Source organism: Athalia rosae, chromosome 1, assembly GCF_917208135.1.
Source record: "Athalia rosae chromosome 1, iyAthRosa1.1, whole genome shotgun sequence".
In the NCBI taxonomy this organism is placed as follows: Eukaryota; Metazoa; Arthropoda; class Insecta; order Hymenoptera; family Athaliidae; genus Athalia; species Athalia rosae.
In genome coordinates this window covers 31,882,899-31,907,583 of record NC_064026.1, presented here as the reverse complement: position 1 = coordinate 31,907,583, position 24,685 = coordinate 31,882,899, and the positions used below count along the sequence as shown (strand labels likewise).

Sequence of the window (24,685 nt, the reverse complement as noted above, 5' to 3'; positions counted from 1 at the left end):
TTGAAATAACCCGGGAACTGGAACTGGAACTGGAACCGGAAGTAGAAGTAGAACTTTATGCCCCAGGGGTGCTATTAGCTGGTTCCATAATTCCATATCATCAGAAATTCACACGTACGTAGCCTACATACCGTCGCGTAGAGTGAAATATGTCTCGCCAACGTGAAATAGATAGCGATTGTACGGTAGATCATGATTCGGCAATTTTTTAAAATTAAATTGAAATTAGCATTGCACGCGCGCGCCACATTTGATTTCATTCGCCGTTAGAATTTTGGTCTGATAATTCCGTTCAGTAAATTGAGCCACGAATTTTTCTCATCGAGATATCTCAATTTTCTTCTCCGAAAAGTGAAAAATTGGCGATAACTCGACTAATTTTATAGATAGATCAATTTAGCCTGCGGATTCAGATTTCTGAGATCAAAGTACGTAAGAATAGCATATAAAACCCAATTAAAAAAAAAATCGATTTTTGGCCTCAAAATCGAAAAAACTCCAAGGGGTACCCCTTTGGATTTTTTCGATTTTTGGGCCAAAAATGAAGTATTTTAAAAATCGATCGTAGGGCACTTTTCTTACGTATTTTGACCTCAGAAACACGAATCCGTTGAGCAAATTGAGCTACGAATTTTTCCCATCGAGATATCTCAATTTTTCTGCTCCAAAAAGTGAAAAATTGGCGATAATTCGATTAATTTGAAAGATAGATCAATTTAATTTGTGGATTCGGATTCCTGGGGTCAAAATACATCAGAATAGCATATAAAATGAAAATTTTTTTTTTGGCCCAAAATCGACAAAATTCCAAGGGGTACCCCTTTGGATTTTTTCGATTTTTGGGCCAAAAATGAAGTTTTTTTGAAATCGATCGTATGACGCTTTTCTAATGTATTTTGACCTCAGGAATACGAATCCGTCGGCCAAATTGAGCTACGAATTTTTTTCATCGAGATATCCTTGATTTTGCACTTTTTGGATCGATAAATTGGCGATAACTCAATCAATTTTACAAGGCTCGTCTCGTTCCGTGTCGTATTTCGAGTTCCAATTCGTCATTAACTTTTCGAAACAGGACCTCTTTTCTGGCTGTGTATAATTGAGTCCTGCAAGTGTCACAGTTTCGAAAAGTTCTGGCTGAAAACAATAATAATAATAATAATACGGTCAATTTGAAGGAGAGCGTAATATCCGCGAGCTTTTTATATCGATCATTACCCGCCATAATTATTCAGCTTACAGTTACCCCTGCGATTACCGTAACGTCAACTTTCAACGCGGTCGTGCTGAACCGTGACGGTACGGTATATGTTGGTTTATGATTTGTTTTTTTATTTTTACTTCGCCAAACCCAACCGCCTGTTTTTCGTCTGTTACGATTTGACTTTTGACTTGAATCACGTTTGTGGCTTACGATGAGACTAGCATGAGGTAGATAAAATATTGTTGGGCGAATTTTGGTATTCAGCTCAGCATTTAATTTTACATTTTTGTCGCGTTAAAATTAGCATTATAATAAGCTTGTCAAACTCTTGTTTTCCTCAGATGGATCGAATGGTGTTTTGGCTCGAGGTGATTGATATTTTATTTCATTTTTCATTTCACAGCCACTGCGTATTATTGCGTCGGAGTGAAAGTAGTGCGAGTTGATAGGTGCTAGTGCGGTCTTACCGTATCGAAGTGCATTGAACTCGTAAATACGTCGTACGGAAATTCAATATCAATTAACCTTCCCAACGTCCAAGGGTGGCATCTTCTTACGGTAATCTAAGAAGAAGTAACGCATCGATATCCAATGTCGATAAAACATTTAAAGCTTGCGGGAATAAGCTCCTTGTCAATAAAAAAAGCTCGACGAAGGGCCGTTGTTACCGACTCGTCGGTACGAAAGCTCACCTTCTGTTAACGAAGAATTTACCCCCGTCGAGTCGGTAAGCTCGACAAATCATTTTATGGTCAGTTGACACTTGCGCAAGTTTCTCGAAAGTCCCACCTAAGGCATTTCCAAGCAATCAGATTTTCTCGCAATATTCGAATTGAGGCGAATCAATAACACGTATCGATAATTTCTCTTTTCTTTTGGTTTCAGGTAAGTCACGGGAAAAAGGCTAACGAATGGATTTTGAAAAAATAATTGCGTGTACATTTTTCAGGGGTGAGTTTAGTGGAAATGTACTTGACCATATTATATACTCTGTAGTGCAGTTTGCTACCCAAGGATAAATTTTCGTATCATCTTTTTACCATAATCCTTATTCAATATCACAGAAGTTCACTCACCATCGTCATGAAAAACATGTGCACAAATTCGTCTGTGCATGCTCATTACGTTTCGGTCATTTAATCTAAAATGGTTCGCATGTGCACGTCTATGATATTATCCGGTGGAATTTTTTCATGTCTTGTCTAATGCACTAATTACTCGAAATGTGATCTTTCTCTGATCCGAACAAAAAGCATTCGGGGCAAGATGTTTTTTCCAGCTTTCAGATGATCATTTGTACCAGCTCGTATTGCAATCGTCCTGTAGAACTACGGAACGGATGACACGGTGGGCGACGTAACAAAATCCTGACGAAGAATTGATTCAATTTGGGGTGAGTGACAGCGTTTCACTATATTCTCTGTATTTATGAGCTTTAGATATCAAGGACATAAAAAAAAAAAAAAAAATGATGCCACATTCAACCGTCCAGAACCCCATCATCGGTTATCAAATTGATCGTTGACGAAATCTCGATCAAGATTTGCAAGGCTCTTTTTGTTTTTCGTGAAGGAGGGATGCCTCTGACCTACATGAGTTTATTCGATTGACACTTTTGCATTAGAAAACTTTGTCAATTGTTAGAAGGTGGCCCGGAGCGTGACGACCCTATCGTACGATGTCGTTCGACTGCTCGGAAAAGCTGGTCATTTGTTTTTTGACTTTACGAACCGATCCGGCGCGTGACCAAATTGTACTTTTTTCATAGTTTTGCTGTCTCATAAATTTTATACACGCGCCATAAACCTATGTATATACGCCAGAAGCAAGTTAAAGTCCGCAGCTACCACTGGAATCGGCTTCAACGTAGATGGACCTAAGCCAAAGCCTCTCTATTTTTTCCGGAATAATTCGGAGCTCGAAAATCTCAGCGTGTTCATATGGCCGTAGATGTGCTGTGATACGGTGGTTTTACGTTGGAAAAAACAGAAAAAAAAAGGTTTATATATGTGCATATTTTGTACACAATATGTGCAGCACATAGTATGTTTTCGATTATAAGACAGACTCTACGGAACACCAGCTGAAGCTAGAATATTGTTCACTTCGCTCTTTCGAGTGAAATATTTTGAGAAATTTTCCGTGTGATTTACAAAAAAAGTTACGAACCAAAGTTATTATACACCCTTGACGTTCACCTGTAGTCTAACCATGTCTGACGATCTGACGAACGGAAAGCTATTTTTTTTTTTTTATCGATGCAGCGCCGTAGGAATTAAAGAGCGGCGGTGAATGTTCCCTGGAGAATGTGAGAATAAACTTTGTATGTGATATTTATGAAATTTTTTCTCCGCGCAAGGTATGTGGTTCATATTTTTCCTTTGGTTCCTTTTTCCGTGAAACGGCTCACGACCACCCGAACCCAGTCCGGAACATGCCAGTCCCTCGTTGTACCGTCCGTAGGATTTTAATTATTTGCATTTCGTCTGTTTTTTCGTTCGAAACATTTAGGTGGGTACGTAATTTCCATAGTGGCTTACACGGTGAAGCTAAACGTAACCGTGCGAAGGAATTTCAGCCGCTAATTGCGTCGGATTTTTCTCTTTTAGTAGAAGCTTACGAATTTAAATGTACCGGCACCAGATATGATTGCTTTTTCTAAAAAACTGAAATGCATTTTTGCTTTTCCGGGGTATCAGTCTTCGGTAGCGATGTAACGTAACAATGGCAATCCTCGTTCTTTCGAACATGAGATCGTCGATATTTTCATTATTGCCAAAATAACTTTTCATTCAACTTAAGCCGATACCCGGCTTGCACCCTTTGGCCATTGTGCTGCGACCCTTTTGTGGAGTCGTGGCTTTTCATTATTTATTGTTCGATGCCAACGTTGAGCGTCATCCGATGAAATTTGAAAGCATAAAATATTTACAACCTCGTCGTACTTCGAATACGCCCTTTCGGATCCGGTTATGATTCGAAACTTTTCCTTCGGGGTTGTACAAGTTTCGGAGCACTGATTTCATCCTAAATATGTGAAAAGTGTTTTCTGGCGGGTCTTCGTCTCGCCTCGCGGTCGTATTCATATTTTCAGGTGATTTGTTGTCGGAAGAAAACAACAACCACTCTTAATTTTGCGTGAAAATTTACTCGAAAATTAATAGCCACTGTCCCACGAACAGAGTGGACCCTTCGTTAACCCTCAACCTCGCACGTTGTTATTTCTGAGGGCGTTGAGTAAACACGCCGATGACGCGCACCAAAGAAATTAGCCCTTCCCTCGAAGATTCGTGGGAATTGGGGTTGATTGCATCAGTTGTATGCGAATACACGTTACAATCCGTTGTATTACAATTCTTCTCATCGAATATTACGTATCATAAGCAGTGGAGTTTTAAGATCACTTTCGGAGAATACTGTAAGTACAAGTTGTCGGGTCGCACGAAAACACTGTTATTTCGATAAGTTTGTATTTTTGTTTTCTAAAAATACCCACGCGCTATTTTTACCGCAAGCTTGCGATTGTTTGTTATGAGGTCTGGTGCGATATCCGCCACCTGATTATCTACCCGTATACAAACACACGAGCATCTGTACGTACACCCAGGGGTTTGCGATGTGCGTGGTACATACAATGATCGCGGTTTCTATTGTTTCGGACAGCTGTCACCCCAACCCCGCAATAAAGTATGTTTTTATTTTTCATTCTATCGCATTTATTCCCTCTTGTTGTATTCGCGCACCCGCGCTTTCATTGTAGAATAAATGATCACGTGCCGCTATGTAACATAATACAGTATAGCTATATCATATTATACCATATACAAATCCATCGGAGATCCCCGCTCATATATAAACGTTTGTATAATTATTATGGAAATTTCTTTCGTTGTGTCGCAGCGTTATTACATATCCCAAGGCAACGTTACCACAGCTTGCGCTTATCGTTTCAATTTTTAACGAGGTATTGTGTACGCGGCAAAAGAAAAATAATTCGATCTTCGGGGACAACCGTGCCTTTTTTTTCGCGAAGTAATCGAGAGTTAGGGACGTCAAAGAATAAAATAAGTATAGATTAGTAAAAATGACGGGTATATGTATGAAAAGTCACGAGATCGCGGGAGATACATGACCTCGAAGCTGTTTCCTGCGTAGTAGAAGTTAGTAAAGTCGCACCCTGGGAGAACGGCGCGTTATTGATTGGCTGCCTGTTGCTTTTAACCCTGCTGCTGTTACCACTGCTTCTGCTGCTGGATTGGCGGTGTAGTGGTGATGGCGGTGGTGGTTGTCCTATACCATCCTCTTTGTAACCTTCCCGTCTTCTTCTTCTTCTTCTTCTTCTTCTTCTTTACCATCTCTGCGACCTCGCGTCGTCATTTCGAAACCCTCGGTACAACCTTATCGGTTTCGTTACGCGACTTTCACTGGCATTTTACTTCCGTTAATCCGAAAAAGTATATACATACGAGGGGACGAATGAAGAGAAGAGATGAAGAAGGTAAAGGTAAAAGAAAAGCGAAACAAATAAAAAAGAATCGCGACGAAAAAAGGTCGAACCCGTCGACGGTTGAACAAAAGAAAACACTTCCTGGGTATTACCGAAAGTGAAAGATGGTTTCCGAAGGTGCATGTCGCGCTCGTAAAGCCTGACCAAAATATTCGATCCTTTCGCCCCTGTCGGCAGATGCTTTCTTCGTTTTTTTCTTTTTTTTTCTTCTGTTTCCATCTTTTTCACCTTGCCACTAAAAAGCTTCTAGTTCCACGTCACAGGTCCTGCGGTTAGACGCTGACTTTATATCTGCGACTGGAAATCGTCTATTCATTCACAGCCGGCTATACCTGCTACGTAAAATAGACACGCAGATACGAGACGGGGTGTGAAGTAACTATACGAGATGGATCGTAAGACGAAAATTATAATGCAGCGAGACTTTATACAGCTGCTACCCTGCAGATAATGTTATTTTCAGCAGTGAGCGATGTTTCCATTCCACTTTACGACGATATCATAGTTTCGATCGAATGACATATTTTTCTGTCCTTAGCATCAACCCACTATTTTTACGATGGTTTCTTTTTCCATCCGAACGGAAAGAAATGAAAGAACCAAAAAAATTTCCACCCGAGAGTTTTCTTCTGCAATGTAATTAGACTTTTGAAATCCGTCGTGTAATATCCGTTTCAAAGAAGCTGTAAGTTTATAGGTACACATGGCTCTAGTTTTACTTGGTACGTGTATAGTGTGTGTACCATGTATAATCAAACGAAACGGTGGCTTGGCATATCATGGTCGAGAAATGTAACGAGGGTCGAGTCAAAGTTAGCTCCTTTGTTCTTCGTTCGTTTGACTGTACCTACCTGCTTCTAGCTTTGTGTATAGTAATTAGAAGTTTCAGTTGAAAAGATGCGCATCTCTTCCAACTTATATTCCTCGCTGATTGTTCTTTGCGTTTTCCGCTTTCTCAGCCCTACGTCGAAGCTGTAATACTCACGCTTAGGTCTGATGTGTTTACCCCACCTTTGTTTGTTTCTCGTATCGACGTGTTCGGTGAATATTTCGTTGTAAATACATCACTGGATTTCAATAATTATATCTATGTTCCGTGCAGCGCGACTTGTTTGACCCACATCGCGCAATATTACAGAGAGGGGTCCGGCGTTCGATGCAATCATTGTAATCCTCCGTATTGTAAAGTTGATATTATACGGATTTTATTATTCTACTACGCAATCGATAAACATTGCATGCGTGATATTATACGACTTTATGGTTCATGCATGGTGAAAATTTAATGACGGTATACACCGCATCGGTAAAAGTTGCCACAATTTACGTGCAAGGGAGTATTGTCTATCGATAGTTCTCTGCATTTCTACAGCCATTTTCATAGAAACTTTAATCGTAAAGATGAGGTCGTCCTTTTTTTTTGTTGTTGAATATTCTCATGTTTCCGATTTCTTTATTACCCTATAGTTACATAATAGCATTTCACCAACGAATAATTAATGAGAAAGTTCTCACCGGAAAGCGGCATTTTATAGGAGCTTGCTTTTCAAACTATTAACTATTTAGGTAACTGAAACTTCTATCCCACGATATGGTCCTATTCCGAATTCTTTTTCTTTTCTTTGTGTGAATTTTCCAATTTTGTTTCACAAGTTTTTTCGTCTCCTTTTTCATCCCGATCAAGTTGAAATCTCACGGGTTACAAGTCTCGGTAACTCGATTATTTCAGAGGCGAAAAGGAAAACAAAGAACGAAAAATAAAAAAAGAGATCCTTTCAAGCAACAACGAATAATTCGACAAAAACTAAGCCTTGTCTGTTGAATGGTTAAGTTTTTAAATCATCGTAAGCTATTTATTATTGAACGGGATAGAAAATTTCAAAAGATAGATGAATAAATTCCGGGCATTGATTTCTCTCCGGTAAATCGCGAGACGTTTATGCGAGTAGAAAGAGCTTATACATAAGTCCAAGAGAGCTCGAAAGCTTCGACACTTAAGTTCGACAGACGGTTTAAATTGTTATTTGACGTTCCGACGCCCACTAGAAACGACGCTTTTCTGGTTTTGCGGTATATGTGGTGTATTCTATGGATATTCATAACTTTGAAATGAATAATGATCCTTTGGGACGAACGTAGATTTCTATTGGATTTCAGAATGAATTGAAATAAATTGAGTTCCTTCCGGATCAATCTGAAAATACTTACTCACCCGAATACAAAAGAACTTCAACATCAACGATAAAATTACAGCATACTTTGGATTAGAAATATATGTATATACAATACACGTATGTATATGATTGATTTACGCATGTATGTAAAAAAGGATTTTCCAGTCACACCCCAGAAATTTCACTTCATTCGGATACAATGAAAATTGATCGGAAAATTTCTCGACTCAACTATTTCAATATGCGAACTATGAGCAAACTGTTTGACCGGATTAGAAGCCAATAATCGTTACGGAGATTCTTCGATTTTCCTTCATTCGACTCATCCGCGTGAATTTTCTGGATACCTTAACAGGATTGCTGTACTTGGAAAAGTTCTCGGTGGCGATAATGGAGATCTTCATTTTTTACCGTTATATCCGATAATAAGTTGACTCGGGTCTAATTTCTACCCACGGAGTTCGAACGCAAGCGATTGATCGAAAGGAAGGCTAAACGGATGAAGAGATTACGCAGATGCTTTACCTACTCACCGTCTGCAATTCGTTGGGAACAGAAAATCAACTAACTACTTTACGAGACGTGGACGCGCACCTAAAGCCTGTTTTGAGTAGTTTGAAACTTGAGAGTAACACGGTTAACTTTGAGTAATTTAAGACTCTTGCAGTGCTTTTACTCCGAGCATTTTTTTCCCTCGAGGTGGACGCTTTTTCTTTTAAATTTCTTTCGCATTTATGTTTGTTCAGTTTCTCACTTTAATTTCTTTTACGAATAATGTTACTCGGTTGTATTTTTTTTTCTTCGAAGTTTTTCAACTCTTCGATTCGACAATTTCAATCATCTCCCGTTCACTCTTCCATTAGATCTATGATTCTTCGACGACCGTACAATAGCAATATCAATACGGTTATAATATGGAAAAATATTCTACGTTCTATCCGCACGCTCCGTCATATTTCGATCAATATATCGGTACAGGCTACCTTCAAAGGGACACCGTAGTTCGTCACTCATTAATTATTATTTATCCAAGCTCCTATTTTATTAAATTCGATCGCTCCCTGTCCCGGTCGTCGACAATAGCCACCCTTCCGGCTACAAAGCTCCAAGGATCGATAGCTCTGCACCTTTTAACTTGATCTCGTCGCTGAACCCTCCCTGAAATCTGATTATTATGCATCTATAAGGAATTTATACCAAATGAGAATTAATTACGCCGGTAAATTTCGTGCCATGTACGATGTATATTCTATAAAAATGATACGAATTTGGTAAAGTGCTTCAATGGCATAAACAATGAACAAATGTATACGATTGTAGGTATCTGTAATGCGAGAGAATGTAGTTTCTTCAGAAGATCATGAGAATTCAATCTATTATAACTCTCTTTCTCTTTTTCTTGGTTTTTTTTTTTTTTCTCTTTTCTCCTCCGTCATAATTTTAATCCCGTTTTAACAGCTTTTGTAGAGTACCCAAGTACAGTGCAAGGGATTTTCATTATCTTTTGAAAGTAATCGCGCTTACTATGCTTTGCAGTGTTGCAGCTGCGTCAACGTTTTAAAATATAACCGCACATCGGTATAATAATACTCTCGCGTATACGTACGCCCGCGTCTCTGTAACGTTGTAAAATTTAATCCACGTCTCCGCGGAAACTGAATTTTGACAGGTGACGTTTCGTTTACATTATCTCATTCCACTCTCCATATTTTTTTACGCAGAGTCTTCGTAACGTATATCAAATTTCCTCGATATTCGTTGAGAATTGATCGCAAGAGCTCGATCGTTCCGCATTCGTTACGTGACCTTTTATACGCGGTGTATAATGCATTCGATATGTATAATATTAGTCGCACGCAGTGAACGTAATAAATTTCCATTGGCAGAGGAAAAAAGAAAAAAGGAAAAATGCGGGGCTGCTTTTTATCCTACGTATATCAGTTGTCATAAAACTATTCAAAAGTTTATATTGTCCGGTGAACCTAATCTGACTGGAAGTTATTTATCCCGTGATACATACCAGAGATTTTCATTTGTAGTCGGTTAGATTTCGTCGTCGTTTCAAAGTCAACTCGAATGGCGGAGGGAAATTATTTCTTCATCTCCGTATTCTTTTTTTTTTCCATTTTATTTTATATTTCATTTTGTTTCAGTCTTACGACCGCAGATGCGGCTCGAAAACCGTGGAAGTTGTTTTTACTCCCGAAGTAAGCTCCGCGGAGAGCCTAGAGAGGGTCTAGAGAGTAGCCCCTGGGATCCTCGACGACGAGCGAGCGCGGCGATGGTTAATCGAGGTCGTCAGGGATTTCTATAAATGTCGAATGATTCGAGCGATCGCTCATTCAATGCAGATGAATTATTCGCCCCCTTATCGCTACCCTTGAAGGGGTGCGATACATATCTATATTTTTTTTTCAAATAATTTCTCTCCCCTCGAGTTCGATTTATCCGAAAAAATCGTTCTTCTCATTTTTGTACTACTCTCCTACGCGACTCCCGCAACATCCGCGATCTCATCCCTCGTGCGCGTGAGATATATCTACCTGTACAGGGAAGGAAGAGAGAAATACCTTGCAATATTAATACAACATACAAGGTTGAAAATATAAGGGCGCATGCGTTGGAAACTTATATCGATCACGAGAGACCGCTGACGAGATTACAGTGTCTCTTTACACACCGAGTCTCATTGGAGATCGTTTGATTGCCGCTCGATTATCCGGAGACATTCGATCTTTTTTCTCTTAATTTTTTTTTCCATCCCTGCTTCGAGTGCGCCACGGGAGTTACGTGCGGGATACACGTCCATCCCCGTTCTCCGCCGAAGTAATCGATCGCGCTCTTTCTCTCAACTTCGAATTTCCGCTCTTTCTTTTTTTTTTTCGTCCTCTGTTTCCAGGAGGTCGTCCTGTTCCTGTGACAATTAAAATTGAATCTCCTCACCGACAACCGGTCGCGGATCTTCGATGAATCTAGACGTATTTGACCTTGTAACATCGCGAATAAATAATTAATTATTTATCCATTTTGTTCAAAACCTTCGTCACAATTGGTCAGTGACTCAATCTCGATGTACCGAAAATCTTACACGTGAATTCGCTTCGCCTCTCCGCTCGTCCGCGTTATACGTACGCACTCGAGATTAAATTATTTATATGATAACTGGCGGGTACAGGGTACGCGTGTATGAACAGCGAACTAACTTTGGATCCGAATCCCATCTTAACTCATGATAAATTAACGGGTGTAGTCGACGTATGTATATCGGCGATCACCGTGAACCGAGATCGAAGGCAAAGCGCGTATCTTTAAATTTACGTCACGGGGATCGTTCGGCTTTGCCTTCGGAATCCGCGGGGCATTGGAAACGATCTCGTTGCGTAACTCCACCCCCCGTAACAGGGTACTAAATATGGTGAAATTGAAAACGTGTTTCGTATCGAGGTGCTGCGCGGGAGGCCTGAGATTTGTAGATAACGCGGGAAAGTAAAGAAGACAAAAAGTCAATGACGAGACGGAAGGGAAAAATCGTTCAGTAGGGAGAATTAGTTCGATCGGATGAAGATTTGTGCTCTCCGAGGTTTTGACTCGGAATTCGCGGAATAAGGACGTCGGAGCTATTCGACCGTCATTCGGACTTAGAAGGTGTTAGTTTTCGCCGATTGGACCAGACCGAGATCTTCCCGACTGCAGGCACAGGGATTTAACAAATCTCTTATACCTACAGGAAGGCATCTATCTATTTCGTCGTCGATATCATCTCGGATACCCCCCCCACCTTTACCTTTACCTCCAACTCCAACACCTATAACTCCGGCAGCTCCAACCTCCTTATTTTCTTGTACGTATACATACGTCGGATGGCTTCTGTACTGAATTTCTCGCGATACCCGGGAGCCCGCGAGGATCGACCTACCCAAATCCTACCTTCTACCTCATTCTTTTTTTTTCTCACGAACATCGCCGGCCGATAAACCCCCCCCAAATTTCACCCGACGATTCTTTTTCCGGCACGACGTCTTTCGTATTTGATTAAGTATATTTTAGTCGTATCAACTCCCGCGGGAATTCTGATTGAAAAAAATAAAATATAACCCATCGCGAGACGTTTCCAACGTTTTTCTTCTCTTCCTTTCGCTCAATTTACTTACGCGAATCAACGGACGCTTCCCTCCCTTCTCTCTTTATTTTTATAATTTTTGTTTTTACACCACCACAGTAGTCTTGTACATGTTCAACTTACGCGTTTACTTAGGTCAGCGCAAGGGTGGGCCACCTGGTGACCTTAACGAGACCTCGAGGGAAGAACTTGTGGGAAAACAGGCGTGTTTGGGCTCTTTTTAACCCAACAAAATGTCACCTTTGTGGTTTAAAAATGGCCAGTCCTTTCGTACCTATGTGCGTGTAGGTATACATATGCGTGTGTGTGCAGGGTTTGAAGAAAAACTTTCGAACGCCCAGAGGTACGAGCCCTCGATCTAAAGGACCCTTTTTTCCTCCGTCCTTCCCTATTACTCAACTTTTCTATTGAACCAATTTCCATCCGCCCAAGTGACGAACGGTCCAAGCACCGATATACTCGAAACCCTTCGAAGAATTTATCACTCCTTCGATGTCGATGTAGCTACTGTATAATTCCGCGGGAAAACCGGGAGATCTAATTTTGTTGAACTAATTTCAAGAAAAAACATTTATTCGCTTTTGTAGATATTCTCATCGATGAAATACATCGATACAATTGTTGGTTACATTTCGGTTTTTCAATTTATCCCTCCCCTCCTTTCAACCGCGTGGAATAAAATATGGAATAAAAAGAATTTCACATACAGTAAGTATGTGAAAATCGACCGTATTCTAATAGACGAAAAACTCCTCCGTTAAGTTTCCTCACCGCGTAAATACTCTTTGACGTAATTTCTCTAGTAAACTATCGAAGCGACGTGGAAAAAGTAGTTTGTACTTGCAAAAATGCAGCTGGAAGCATCCGGTAATCCAGTTTCTACAGCCATTCGGTGTCTAGCCAGCTGCTAGTAGTTCATTCATTTATTTATTTATTTATTATCTATGCATTATGCATCGTCTGAGCTTATCTTGTTACAGAAAACGACCGGCGTGTTACCGTCATCGCAAGGATATTCCGTTGCTTCGTTTTGCTAATACGACTTTTCGATTTACACTTGCAAATTTCGCCGCTTTTAGAGAATATTATACACCTATATACCTACAGTACTCGTGTTTTATATTTAGTGGAAATGAAATTACTGAAATAATACACTTGTAATGTTATACTCGTGGCTAAAGTGGCAAAAACAGGAGAAACGACCCCTGCTCCATGCGATTCGTTGATGGGTTTTTGGAAAATATTTCGGAATCCAAAATTTTTTTGAGATAGATCGGAAATCACGTAGTATTCGGTAACCGAATTTTCAATTATCTTTTTTAATGAAAACAAGTCGCTAACGATCACATAGTAAATATGAGCGATCTGACCGAGGTAGAGAGATAAAAGGGGGTGGGAGGGGCAAGGGGTGATGAATAAATTAGATTAACATTGCGACATTTCTTTCAACAACTCGCTCCCTTTCAATTATCTTCATTCCCAGGTCGCATGCATTCGTGTTATCGATTCGCGTTTGCCAAGTTTTATCGAGTCGCGTCATGTTCGGATGAAAAGCCGTTCTTCTAAGTTTTCGTATTTTTATATTAAATCAAAAAATAATCGTCGTTTGATGCAGCCGTTCGTTCAACTTCAAGCCCCGCGGTATTTCTTTTTCCTCTCTAATGTGGAAAGTAAGCTGCTTCCTGAAAAATGAAAGGATAAAAAGTTTACTCCCGAAACAAGGTGTCGCGGTCGATTTACTCGTGACAAAGAAATAGAATTATTCTTTCTAGTGCGGCTCACGACCGCGTGCCAAATTGCTTTTCGATATCTGGCGCGAGACTTTTTTTTCACGAAAATTTTTACCCGTAACATTTGATGGGGACGTTTATTGAAAAATTTTCACCACTCGTAAGCGGGTGGTGAAATTGTAGTACGAGAGATTTGTGTACCCAATACCTAAATGCTTGTGCAGGGTATCGGTGAATTTTTCAAATTCATTTCATCAAAGCTTCCAGAGTTCGAATTATCCCTTGATCGAACTTTGTCGGTGGTTTTGTAAAAGAAAAAAAAAAATGACCGATTGTTCGAAAATACGGTCATTTTCTCCGTTTTTGTTTCATTGAAAGTCTCGGTAGGGTTTCTAGGGATATGAGCTTATGAACCGTTCGACGTTCGGCGGATGGTCAGTCTATGCATTGGCGCTATCGGATTATTGGAAATTCCTTGCCTGTAATTAAATCCCTCCGACGAACGGGCGCCAAGGGGATTTTGACCGACGAGATGGAAAAGCGATGCTACACCTTTTTCTACGTTTCATCTGCAGTACTGTGTATGTATTTGGAAAGAGACGAATGCGGAGCGAATCAGCGAACCATCGTCTTGGTTAATCCGATTTTCTCCAAAGTGAGAATTGTTCGTCAACATTTTTATACAGCGAATAAATTTTCGTACGAGAAAAAGAAACCGAAGATTATTTAAAAATTTGATCGCCGGCAGTTGGACGACCGGTTCACTTATCGTCTTCAAAAATTCGTATTCAAATAATTTTTCAACCGAAACAGATGTCGGAATATCCGTTGCAACGGAATCGAGTTTCTCGTCATAAAATAATGTCCCAACGCGGATAAAAATTGAAAAGAAAATATTCCAAGCTCTCAACCTTGATTTGTGATGATAATTTTTATATTTATAACTTTGCAGTAATGGATAATTCCAGACGAATAAGGCGATGCGATGTTTCCCCCAAACGAGACTATCTGAAAAGTGAAACCGTTTCGGTGATTTTCGCTTCTTTTCAAACATTACCCCCCACCCATTACCTACAGCGGCGCGGCTGTCGAACGTCTGACCAGTCGTTGAGTCGCACTACTGATTACTCCTCCGGAATTCTCCGAGCGATCTATAGTATACCTTAGCGTGTCGATGGTTAATAAATTAACTCTGAACTTTACTTATCTACGATAGCACCGGTTCATCGCTAATTTGAAAACACTGTTGGACGTATTAACTGGAAAACATAGAGTGGTGAAAGCTCCTGCTACGCCTCCCAGAGATGTACAAATAAATATATAGATATTCTCTACGACTCGCAATTCTCGTCAAAAATCAGACAAGTATTTACCGAGCAAATGTTGGTTCAATAATCAACTGTAATCTTGTTTCGAAACTTGCGGGGGATCGTACAAATAGTTGTACAGAGAGAAAATTGTATCGTTGCAAATAATATTTCTATACATGTAGATTAAGGGAGAGGAGGAGAAAAAAAATAAATAAATAAAAATAAAAAAAAAAAAGAACCTAGAAAGCTTTGTTCTTTGTGTGTCAACTGGATTTCGACGAGGCTTTGGATCCTTCTTTAGTAATCCTGTGTCGGGGCTGGTAGGTATACCCGGGTACCGTGCTTCAGGCAATATCCTTGGGGCGTGAGTGGGCCATAGTCTCGTGTAAACATTGGAGAGCTCGCTGAGATCGCCCACTCGAGAAAGCGACTTGATTTTTAGAGAAGGTTTTCCAGAAAAACCAGATAAGTCTCCTCGGAATATCATGATTTGTCACCGTCCCCTTGTACTCGTACGTACGTACGTACAACTCCCGGTAGAATTCTCATCATTTGGCGCTCGCTTCGCAAAGTCTATTGAAAATGTCCTTTCCCCCCCCTTCCCCCCTCCCACGTTGCTTCGGTACGGCGCTTGATTTCCGTTCAACCGTGTCAGATTTTCGTCGGTTTTTAAAACCACCTTTACTTCACTTCACTCCGCGAACGTAACAATTTCGCGCTTCCCGAGTAATGGACCAAAATCAGGTGAAAAATACGCGGAACGTCGTTCCGACAAATTCTCAGCGTTACGCGGTAAATTTACCGACATTCGAAAATCGTCTAGAACTGAAACGCGATCGCCCATCGCCAAACCATACGGTGTGCTTTGAAATACACTCTGAACTCGCTGCAGACGTGTATTCTTCGGAGCAATTTTGCCCCAGCCGCTGTAAAGTACACGGTATACATAGACGTATCCGTGCACTTGTAGGTTCGTGGATAGTTTATACCTATTGGATGCAGGATACCTACTCAACTTTTTCTCGTTGTAAGCTTCGCCAAACTTTGATAAGCACCGACGCGAAAGAGCTTCTGTTTACATTTCCGGATCGAACTGCATTTCCTCGGGTTCTTTGGTGCGCACGTACAACGTAGATGCATCGAGTGGCTGTGTCTGGTATCGTTGGCGAGATCGATTTGAGAACTGAAAACGTATCGGGTTTCCTTGATAATGAAGTGAAACGTTGCACGTGTGGGTGGAGGTACGGGTAACGTTGTTACAGGTCCCGGTATATCGGTATTTCCCTAGATAATGTATAAACGGCGATGGTTCGAGCGTCGACAATTTTTTCACTATAACTAACGCCGTAAGTACACGGGTGTACGTGACGATTGGTTACATATTCGCGGTGCCGCTTTTCAAATATGTGAATTCAATTGGTATACGGTGATAATCTATTTTCGGACAACGTAATAATTGGAACACAAGTTCCCAATGGTTTTCGAATGGAATTACGACGGTTTGGCTATCCATATTATAATCATGCGAGACATATCTATCCGCGACCACATCAGCCCCCTGACAAATTGTACCATTGGGGATTATGGATTATTATTAACGTTATCATTATTATTCTCATTATTATTGCCATTTTGTATGTTACGCGGTAGGTGGTTCCCGGGAATGGCTATCATCTTTTGACGCATATCGTACACCTCTGTGTACGTACGTGTTCGAATTCTGGCAATGCGTAGTGGACCCGCGAGAATCCTTGTTCCCTGTCTTTCGATTAATTTTTAAAATAGTTTCACGAATTTCAACCACATCGAGGAGTTACGATCGATATCAAAGTTATTTGGCAATTTTCTGCCGCTGCTGCGATCGGGCATGGCGCGTGATATCGAGAAGGAGGAAGAAGATGAGACAAAGAAGATAATGTCCAGATACAGATCGCAACCGTATCGCAGCTGCCGCGACTTCTATTAGAGTTGGTAACGCTATTACTACAATAGTTGGCCTATATAAAGTTGCTCTGAGAAACAGCTGTTGCTACGTATATAGGTATAGCTTCGTACGACCGATGAAACAATCCGTCACAGACTTTGACAGTTGCTGAAATTTTCTCTAAATTCCGATCGCTCATTTTTGAGTTTTCGGTCCAGAATAAAAACGCTCGTTTTTTTTTTTTCAATCATCATTTGTCAACATTAGAAGAAACTATACCGTTTTATCGCGGCCATTTTACGGCGGTTGATCCAGAGTATTTTATATCGGCCAATAATTTTGCGATGTAAAGGCGTAAATACCGACGGTCAGAAACAGCCTCACCACCGATACCACTCTTGTCTCATAAAATACAAGAAATATCGGGGATATCGATACACAGACTGCCGTGTAAGAACGCGAATGCTGTAGACGTTAAACTTTTCAAAAGCTGAACTTTCGTTTGAGATACTATTTCCGATTACCTGGGTGAAAATTCGAAGATACAGAGAGAAGGGAAGAGAAAAAAAAAACTAGGACAGAATGGTAAGTGTCTGGTCCGTAAAATATGCGGAGAGCGTAAATGCACATACATCATGTATAATGGTGTATGCGAAGAGGAGATAGCGAAGTGATCCTCTCGTCTTTTAATCAAATCTATTCGACGACGCGAATGTAGAGTCACTGAAACGTGACGCCGGAGTTATAATCTAATTGGTATTTGCACAGACGACTTTATCGTTTTATACAATTCTTTATATTTTGTCAAACTTCAAAGTCTCCAAGTTCAACACTGCGGCCTCTACTTAGGATTCATCGTTCCACGATTGACTCCGTTAGAATATTAACGCAACAATTGCTTTTCTCTCTTCTGTGTTGGTTGCCTCACGTTCTCGAATTTTCGACGTTTTTTCCGTTAGTCCGTAACACGTAATTACGCGATAACCTACACAACTCGTCGTATAAAAATTCTGCGTAAATCGAAATGACCTGTAAAATATAATGCGGTGATATAAGTATGCGTATACATAGGAATCAGTATTTGACGCGTTGTACTCACACATGTATACGTGTCAATTAATTGATGCAAAACTCGTTTGTTGTAAGTTACATCATCACCAGGAGCAATCAACCACTCACTACTTTTAACGGAGACTACCGAGCCCGAGCGCAGGCTGCAATTGTCTATTTAAACCTGACATCCATTTACGGCTTACGTGACAACTTCAATTACAACGTGCGTTAGAATCGTACTTTAAGAATCATTATTCGCTCATATTGCACGCGACGAGACACGGCTGAAACCGAGTTCCACCCACCGCGTCGGATGGAATGAAAATCAGTTTTACATATCAGACAGCTATGGGAGGCATTTCAATCCAATTCGACGAGCCTTCGGATCCCCCGGTAGCAAACTCAATTTTCGACGAATCGTGTCACTTTTGGTTATTGAAAAAAAAAAGAAAAATACATCTTTCGACGCTAAAATTCCAAGAAATTTCGGATCACCTCCAAATTTGTAATCTTTTCATCACCTCGGCTCTCAGCTACCGGCGGCGAAGAGTTGCCTCGAATTGTCCGCCCCGTGTACACAACACACGTATATAATACGTGTCGAGATGGGATAAATTTGGCTTGCGCGGGGGTTCCCTCCACAAGGTGAACGCCACTCTGTCCGCCCGCGTGTGTCCTTTGACTGGTTTTCCACCCCTTTATTGAGAAGAGGTCATTCTCGTTAAAGTCGATATCGTGCTAACTGAACGCAGGGAACTGACAAATTCACGTTAGAACGCCTTTCTTTCTCCTTTTTTTTTTTTCTTCCTTTTTGAGTTTTTTTGTCGAGGATGAATTTTTAAAGGTGGCTGTAATATGCGATCTTTCCGGACTGTCACGCCGCGGGGTCGCGACGTGCGGCAGCGAAACCAGAAACTGACTCCACATCCTCGACGATAGTCTAATTTTCCGAATCAAATGCACGATATTCTTCAGCAGTGATTATGAGATGAAAGGAACGTCTGGGAACTCGAAATTGTGTGGAACGGGTTCATGTCGCTACATTCATTTAACGGGACACATTTATACTTTGGTATTGTGAGGCCGGGATATTGCTGTACTTTGTTAGATTATGGAGCTGCTGCATGTTCTACGATGCCATTATGAAAGTCGGCATTATAAGCGTCCCGCTTTATCTCCTCTTCACTGAATAAAATAAGTCGTTTATTATATTACCCGGATTATTATCTCCGATACAACTATTGTGGAAGAGAATTGCATGAATTGGTGTAACATGTACTTCGGGATCGAGTTATCCGGGTAGGTAATTTCAGGTCGATATTATGCGTAGCAATATTATTTATGGGTGGTGAAAATGTGAATTCGAATTGGCTCGATGCGAGGAAATTTCCTGACATCGGTTAATGGACATGTAATGGATTTTTTCACGGGTCAGTAGACTTTTATACCATCGTGACTATTACGTGTACATATATAACGCATATGCTCCCCGCGATGACGTCAGCAAAGATCGGGTACAAACCGTATGTAGAGGGTGACCCATTTGAGGAAAAGGAGTTCCTTTTTTCAAGCTAATAATAACCTCTGATCAAGATTCGAGGCAACGGATCTCTGAATGCGGATCACTCGTCGTTAATTATTTAAACGTGTATCCGAGGTTCCGTGCAACAACTCCTACGTTCGAGAGAATCGTTGACTGGGCGCTAATTGAGGATTTCGCCATTCGGATTAACGATATCTCTCTGGTATTTCAACGAAAAAATGATCGTCTTATTTACGCCACGAATTGAAATTGGCGATATTCATCGCGACGGTGCTACGAGTCACTTTGCGTGTGCGAGTAGAATTAGACTGGTGTTTGAGGGAAAAATCATTCGATCGAAGCTAACGAGTGTACAGGGAACGACGAAGAAGAATTTTTTCAAAATCAACGATCTCATCCCCCGGCTAACCCCGAGGAAGTTCAGAGTTTCGGTCCGGGTGAACGATTTTACGCAGACAATCATCCCAGGCCTCGGGAAATCAAAGTCGAATTTCCGATCGCCTTCGCGCACATCTCTCTCACACCTTAGGTCGGAGGAACTCGTCGAGGGTAACGATTAAATTTTGGGGAGCCCCGCTAATTGATAGCTCATCCAAAAGTCTGTACGGTCCGACGTACGCAGGTATACTGCATGTATGGAAATCCTGAAATTCAGGACCGCGCGGTTGTTAAGAAACGAGCTCGATCTTGGCTCTCGTGAATGGGGTTCGTCGAGACGGTGTAATTCCCATTGGTTAGGTTGGGTCGACGAAGAGCTACTGCAAAGTGAGATGGTCACTCCGTTATGGGAAGGGTCCGCGAGGGACTCCTGATCAACGGGGACGTTTCGAGCCCCGTTCTACCGTTCACCCCGTTGATAACGGGTCTGCGTCGGTCCTCCACCCGATTTTTACTCGAATTTTTTCAGATACTTACACGACCTCAATCTGCGGGACGATGTTCATTTTTATTCTTTCGGGGGTCTTTTTTGCCACAGATTTCTGCGCGATCGAGTTATTACGCGACACGAAAATTCTTCCCGTCGTCGCTGGGTCTTAAAAAATCTACGCTACGAACGACTGAATTGCGAATGACTTCGACATTTTCTTTATTTTATTTCAATTTCTATTGGCGCGAAGATTTCTGTGGCGTTTTGGCACTCACCCCAAACAGATTTGAATAGCTCTCCTTTGTACCGTCGCGCGTCGCATGCCGAACCTCTAGGTCACGAACTACGGGTTTTTGGTTTTTTTCCCTCATCTTCGTTCCTTTTTTTTTCCTCCTAAGAAACGCTGACGATAACCGATAACCCGCGCGTGAGCTTGTCCGCTTTATTATCTTTTTCATCGCAAATTCTTTTTAACCGCGTACGATATCTGTCTATTATTTTTTCGTTGTATATAGAAATCATTACCAGTTCAGTTTGCGGTAGCCCTTCGTATTTGTACATTGTTCGTCAAATTTTTGAATTTCAATCGATCCCAGGGGTACATCTCGAAATATCACGTCGTGTCGAGATCGGGTGATTTTTCGTTCTGTCCTAATGATCGGGTCATTTCCATAGGAGAGAAGGTAACAATAATTATTCAAAAAAGCAACGACCGGATCCCCGGAAATGATTCATCTATTTTTTTGTCTTCCCGTACGAAGTATACGCGCGAGAGTCCAGAGATCGCATCTTATATTCTAGCCGCTGCCAAGATATATTCGTGGCTTTTCGTCACCCTTCAAGAAGATCCGAACAGTTCGCTCTTTGTGTCGTCATCCCCTGCACGCCATGCGAAGGTCAAAAACTTTACCTCGACGTTGCTTTATTTCTGTGACGAAAAAAAAAAGAAGGGGAAAATGGATCTTACTTGGATTTTTATCGTATCATACTTTTGTTCAGGGACCCGATCAATTTTTTCGAATCAACGTACTTTGTGTGACACACGTTTCCGTGAAGTGAAAGGGAGATTCGATCGGACCAGATGATCCACTTTAATTCCGTCCGATTTGTGTAATTCCTTTCCTCCCCCGAAAGTCTACTATCGCGGGTAATCGATTTTCGGGAGTCCTCCGCAACGCACCTACGGTGGCGTACACGCGCAATAATATTCAATCTTGGTATCTCCGTAGATCTTCGGTGAATTTGTACACTCGAGTAAAACACGACTGACTCTGGGATCCCGAAATTCTCGATTCGTACCCGCTTCGGGGAAACTCCTCATCAACGCTCGACCTCCGAGGTTACGAGCTTTTTAAGATCCGGAAATCTTCTGTTCGAATAAAAAGTTCCTGATTTCGGATAACCCGAGAATATAAAAAATACTCTCTCCTCTCTTCTTTCTTCCTTCGAGGACTCGTGTCCCGTAACGTATCCCGTACGATGTTGTGAGTAGAGAACGCAATGCGATGTTACAATTGTTTTGAAACGTAGCGGGATTTTTCAATCCCGCAAATTCATCGGTAAATTGCTCGAATATGGGTAAAATGAATAGAAGATGTGTCGGTGGTGCGGAGCGTGAATCGCAAAAAATATCATTCCCGTGTCCCTCCACTTTTTTATTCTTCCGCTGTGGTAACAGGCAATTATCGAGTTTATATGATTGCATGAAGAGGATAACAAAACGCATAGGAAATATACGCGATGCACGGGTGAATTTGTGACTAAAATGATTGAGTGGCCGCGTAGAGTTTTTCAATTGATTGCTATCTGGTTGTAATTTCCGCGAGTGTTGCGGCGGCAAGTCCGTCAACTTCGACATACTCTGTGTAATTTTATATCGCATACACTTCGGTACGGTATATATATATATATATATATATAGGTACGGTATAACTTTAATAAACGCCATTGTTTCGAGAACCGTGCAAGTACTACGTAACTTCGTATGATCGATACGACGTCCGGAATCGCTAAAGTTTTCAACGAACTTACAAGATATACCTACGTGGTGCATCCTGACCCAGTTGACTTCGAGTCGTGACAATTTTTCCCGCACACGTCGAGTCGCCCCGTTCGTTTTTATATAAATTTACGCAGACGGCGACGAGGGAATTATTTTCAACGCTTCGGCGAATGATGTTGTTACACGGACGTCGATGTAAGACTTGCATCGTACTTTGCGGAGGCCGGACGCGCTGGACCTTTTTTCCGATCGTTGCGGCTGCGGGTAGAAATTTTCATTATTCCTAGAAGTGTCTCGAAGTTGACATATCAGCAATGGATGAGAAGGATCGATGAAAAAATAACGAAGGGGCGTACAAACGTGGGTAATAAAATATGAAATTCTTCCAATTTGGGAATCCGACGTCGATGTTCCCGCGGATGACCCAGTTCCCCATAGGTAGACGTCCGCGTCGCGCCCCCAGAAAAAGCTCGTGCTTTTCCGGGTCCTACGTCACTGAGCAACGACGCCGACATCCTCCCCCAGCTTCAGTCGGGCCTCGGCCGTCGTCAACGCCAATACGACGACGCGAAGCGCGCAAAATCAAGCTTTTACATCCCCGTGCGGGTGCGCGTATCTCGACGGATCTTGAAGGGGATAGAGAGCGGAGAGAAAAATAAATTGCGGAAAATGATGAGAGGAAAAACTGACGAACGAAATGAAATATTTCGAATAACCGGTAACGCAACCCGATAGACGTTACGTTTAATAATCCATAGAGCGTAATTTGGCATCGGTGATAAAGGCAGGTGCGGGAGTCCAACCCCCGTTGATACGAGTAAGATCAATTTTCAGTCCCACCTGGACTCGACGCGTCGCGGAAAAAATGTAGCTGTTCGAGCGAAGGGGGTCCATCGTCATCGTCGTCATCGCCATCACCATCACCATCACCGTCGTCGTCGTCGTCCGCGTTCGCTCGTACAGCTGCGGTCGAGACGCCGCGCAGGCAATGGACGGGGTGTACTCGCGCCTCCGAATGCTATCACCGACAGTGTCGTTGTGACGGTTTGTGTTTACTCTCGTACGACGTGTGCGACGATTCGTCCGGTGCTTTTAAGTGATAAGCCGAACGACGATAACGCAAGATAAAACACGTGTGATTATAATTACTACGAGAGTTGGTAAAAAAAAAGAAGAAAACCTTCCTCACTTCGATCGAATTATCAAAATCGACCCGTGCACTCTATCGTCGTCTTGTACGTTCGCAGTTTTTTTCCGCCGATATTTCTGTCGGAGAAAATTCATCGTTCGATGCGAGTGAAAAATGATGAGTTTTTATTGCACGACGTCGAAAGTAGAATTTTCACTCATATCGATCGATACCGATTGAATTCATTTTTCACGATTTACTTCACCGAAATCTCCTGTGCGCGGGAAAAATAACCAACTGCGACGGATAGATCATTAGCTCTCGAATTATCTATAGATCAGATTCGATTAACAGAGATTTTTTCACGGTACCGTAATAGTAAACGAATCGGTGCTTCTTCCATAGGTATGTATCATAAATCGGATACGAGTGTGCGTTTCCTGCTTTCCGTTTTCGATGAAAAAAAAAGACTGTTTTTCCTCGTTTGGTTTTTTTTTAATTTTCATTTCGTGTGGATTTTGCCAGCTGGAGATAAGAATGATAAAAAAAATCACCGCTGCTTTTACTAACTCTTCCTGAAATACCGAACTTATCACACGTATATCTATACAACATAAAGCAACGTGCGCAGAATGAATTTATCGGATAGCGATTGAAAAAAAAATACCTAACCATAGCTATAGAAAGCTCACGTCCACTATAATGCGCGGTTCGCGCGGGCGGGCTGCAGAAGTGAACATCTTGAGTTTTCAGACGTCTCTTAGAAATTATAGTCTACGATGTTACATGAATCTAACTACATATAATAAGCGAGGAAGTGGCGAATTTCTTGAAGTAGATCAGCCGAGGCTCTGTGTTATATTCTCGTAATTCGAGTTCGGACTCCTTACATAAGCGTCGCGTGACGACTATCTTCTCCTTTCGTTTATTTTTCACTCAGTTTATTTTATTCGCTAGAATAACTTCGGATACACTTCCAATGGAGTCACAGATGAATCATAAAATAATGTTCATGTTTTCGCTTCGTTCGTATTCGAGCAGCCTTCGTGCATACGGAGAGCTTTCGGACAACGGATCAAATGCCGTTACGAAACTTTTACCGAAAAAAAAAGAAGAAGGGA

At 41.5% G+C, this 24,685-nt stretch overlaps 2 protein-coding genes across 2 annotated transcripts in view; both read left to right on the top strand.

Annotated features, from left to right (window-relative positions):
• Positions 1–24,685, top strand: part of LOC105691578 (cAMP-specific 3',5'-cyclic phosphodiesterase) — a 290,405-nt gene that overhangs the window by 11,490 nt on the left and 254,230 nt on the right. The gene's annotated exons all lie outside the window — the stretch shown is intronic.
• The window catches only part of LOC110117339, a 91,262-nt gene that overhangs the window by 48,871 nt on the left and 17,706 nt on the right, over positions 1–24,685 (top strand). The window contains exon 4 of the mRNA XM_048654720.1: positions 2,090–2,597. Coding sequence (XP_048510677.1) covers positions 2,090–2,093 — 4 coding nt within the window. The 3' untranslated portion in view covers positions 2,094–2,597. The remainder of the gene's footprint in view (positions 1–2,089; positions 2,598–24,685) is intronic.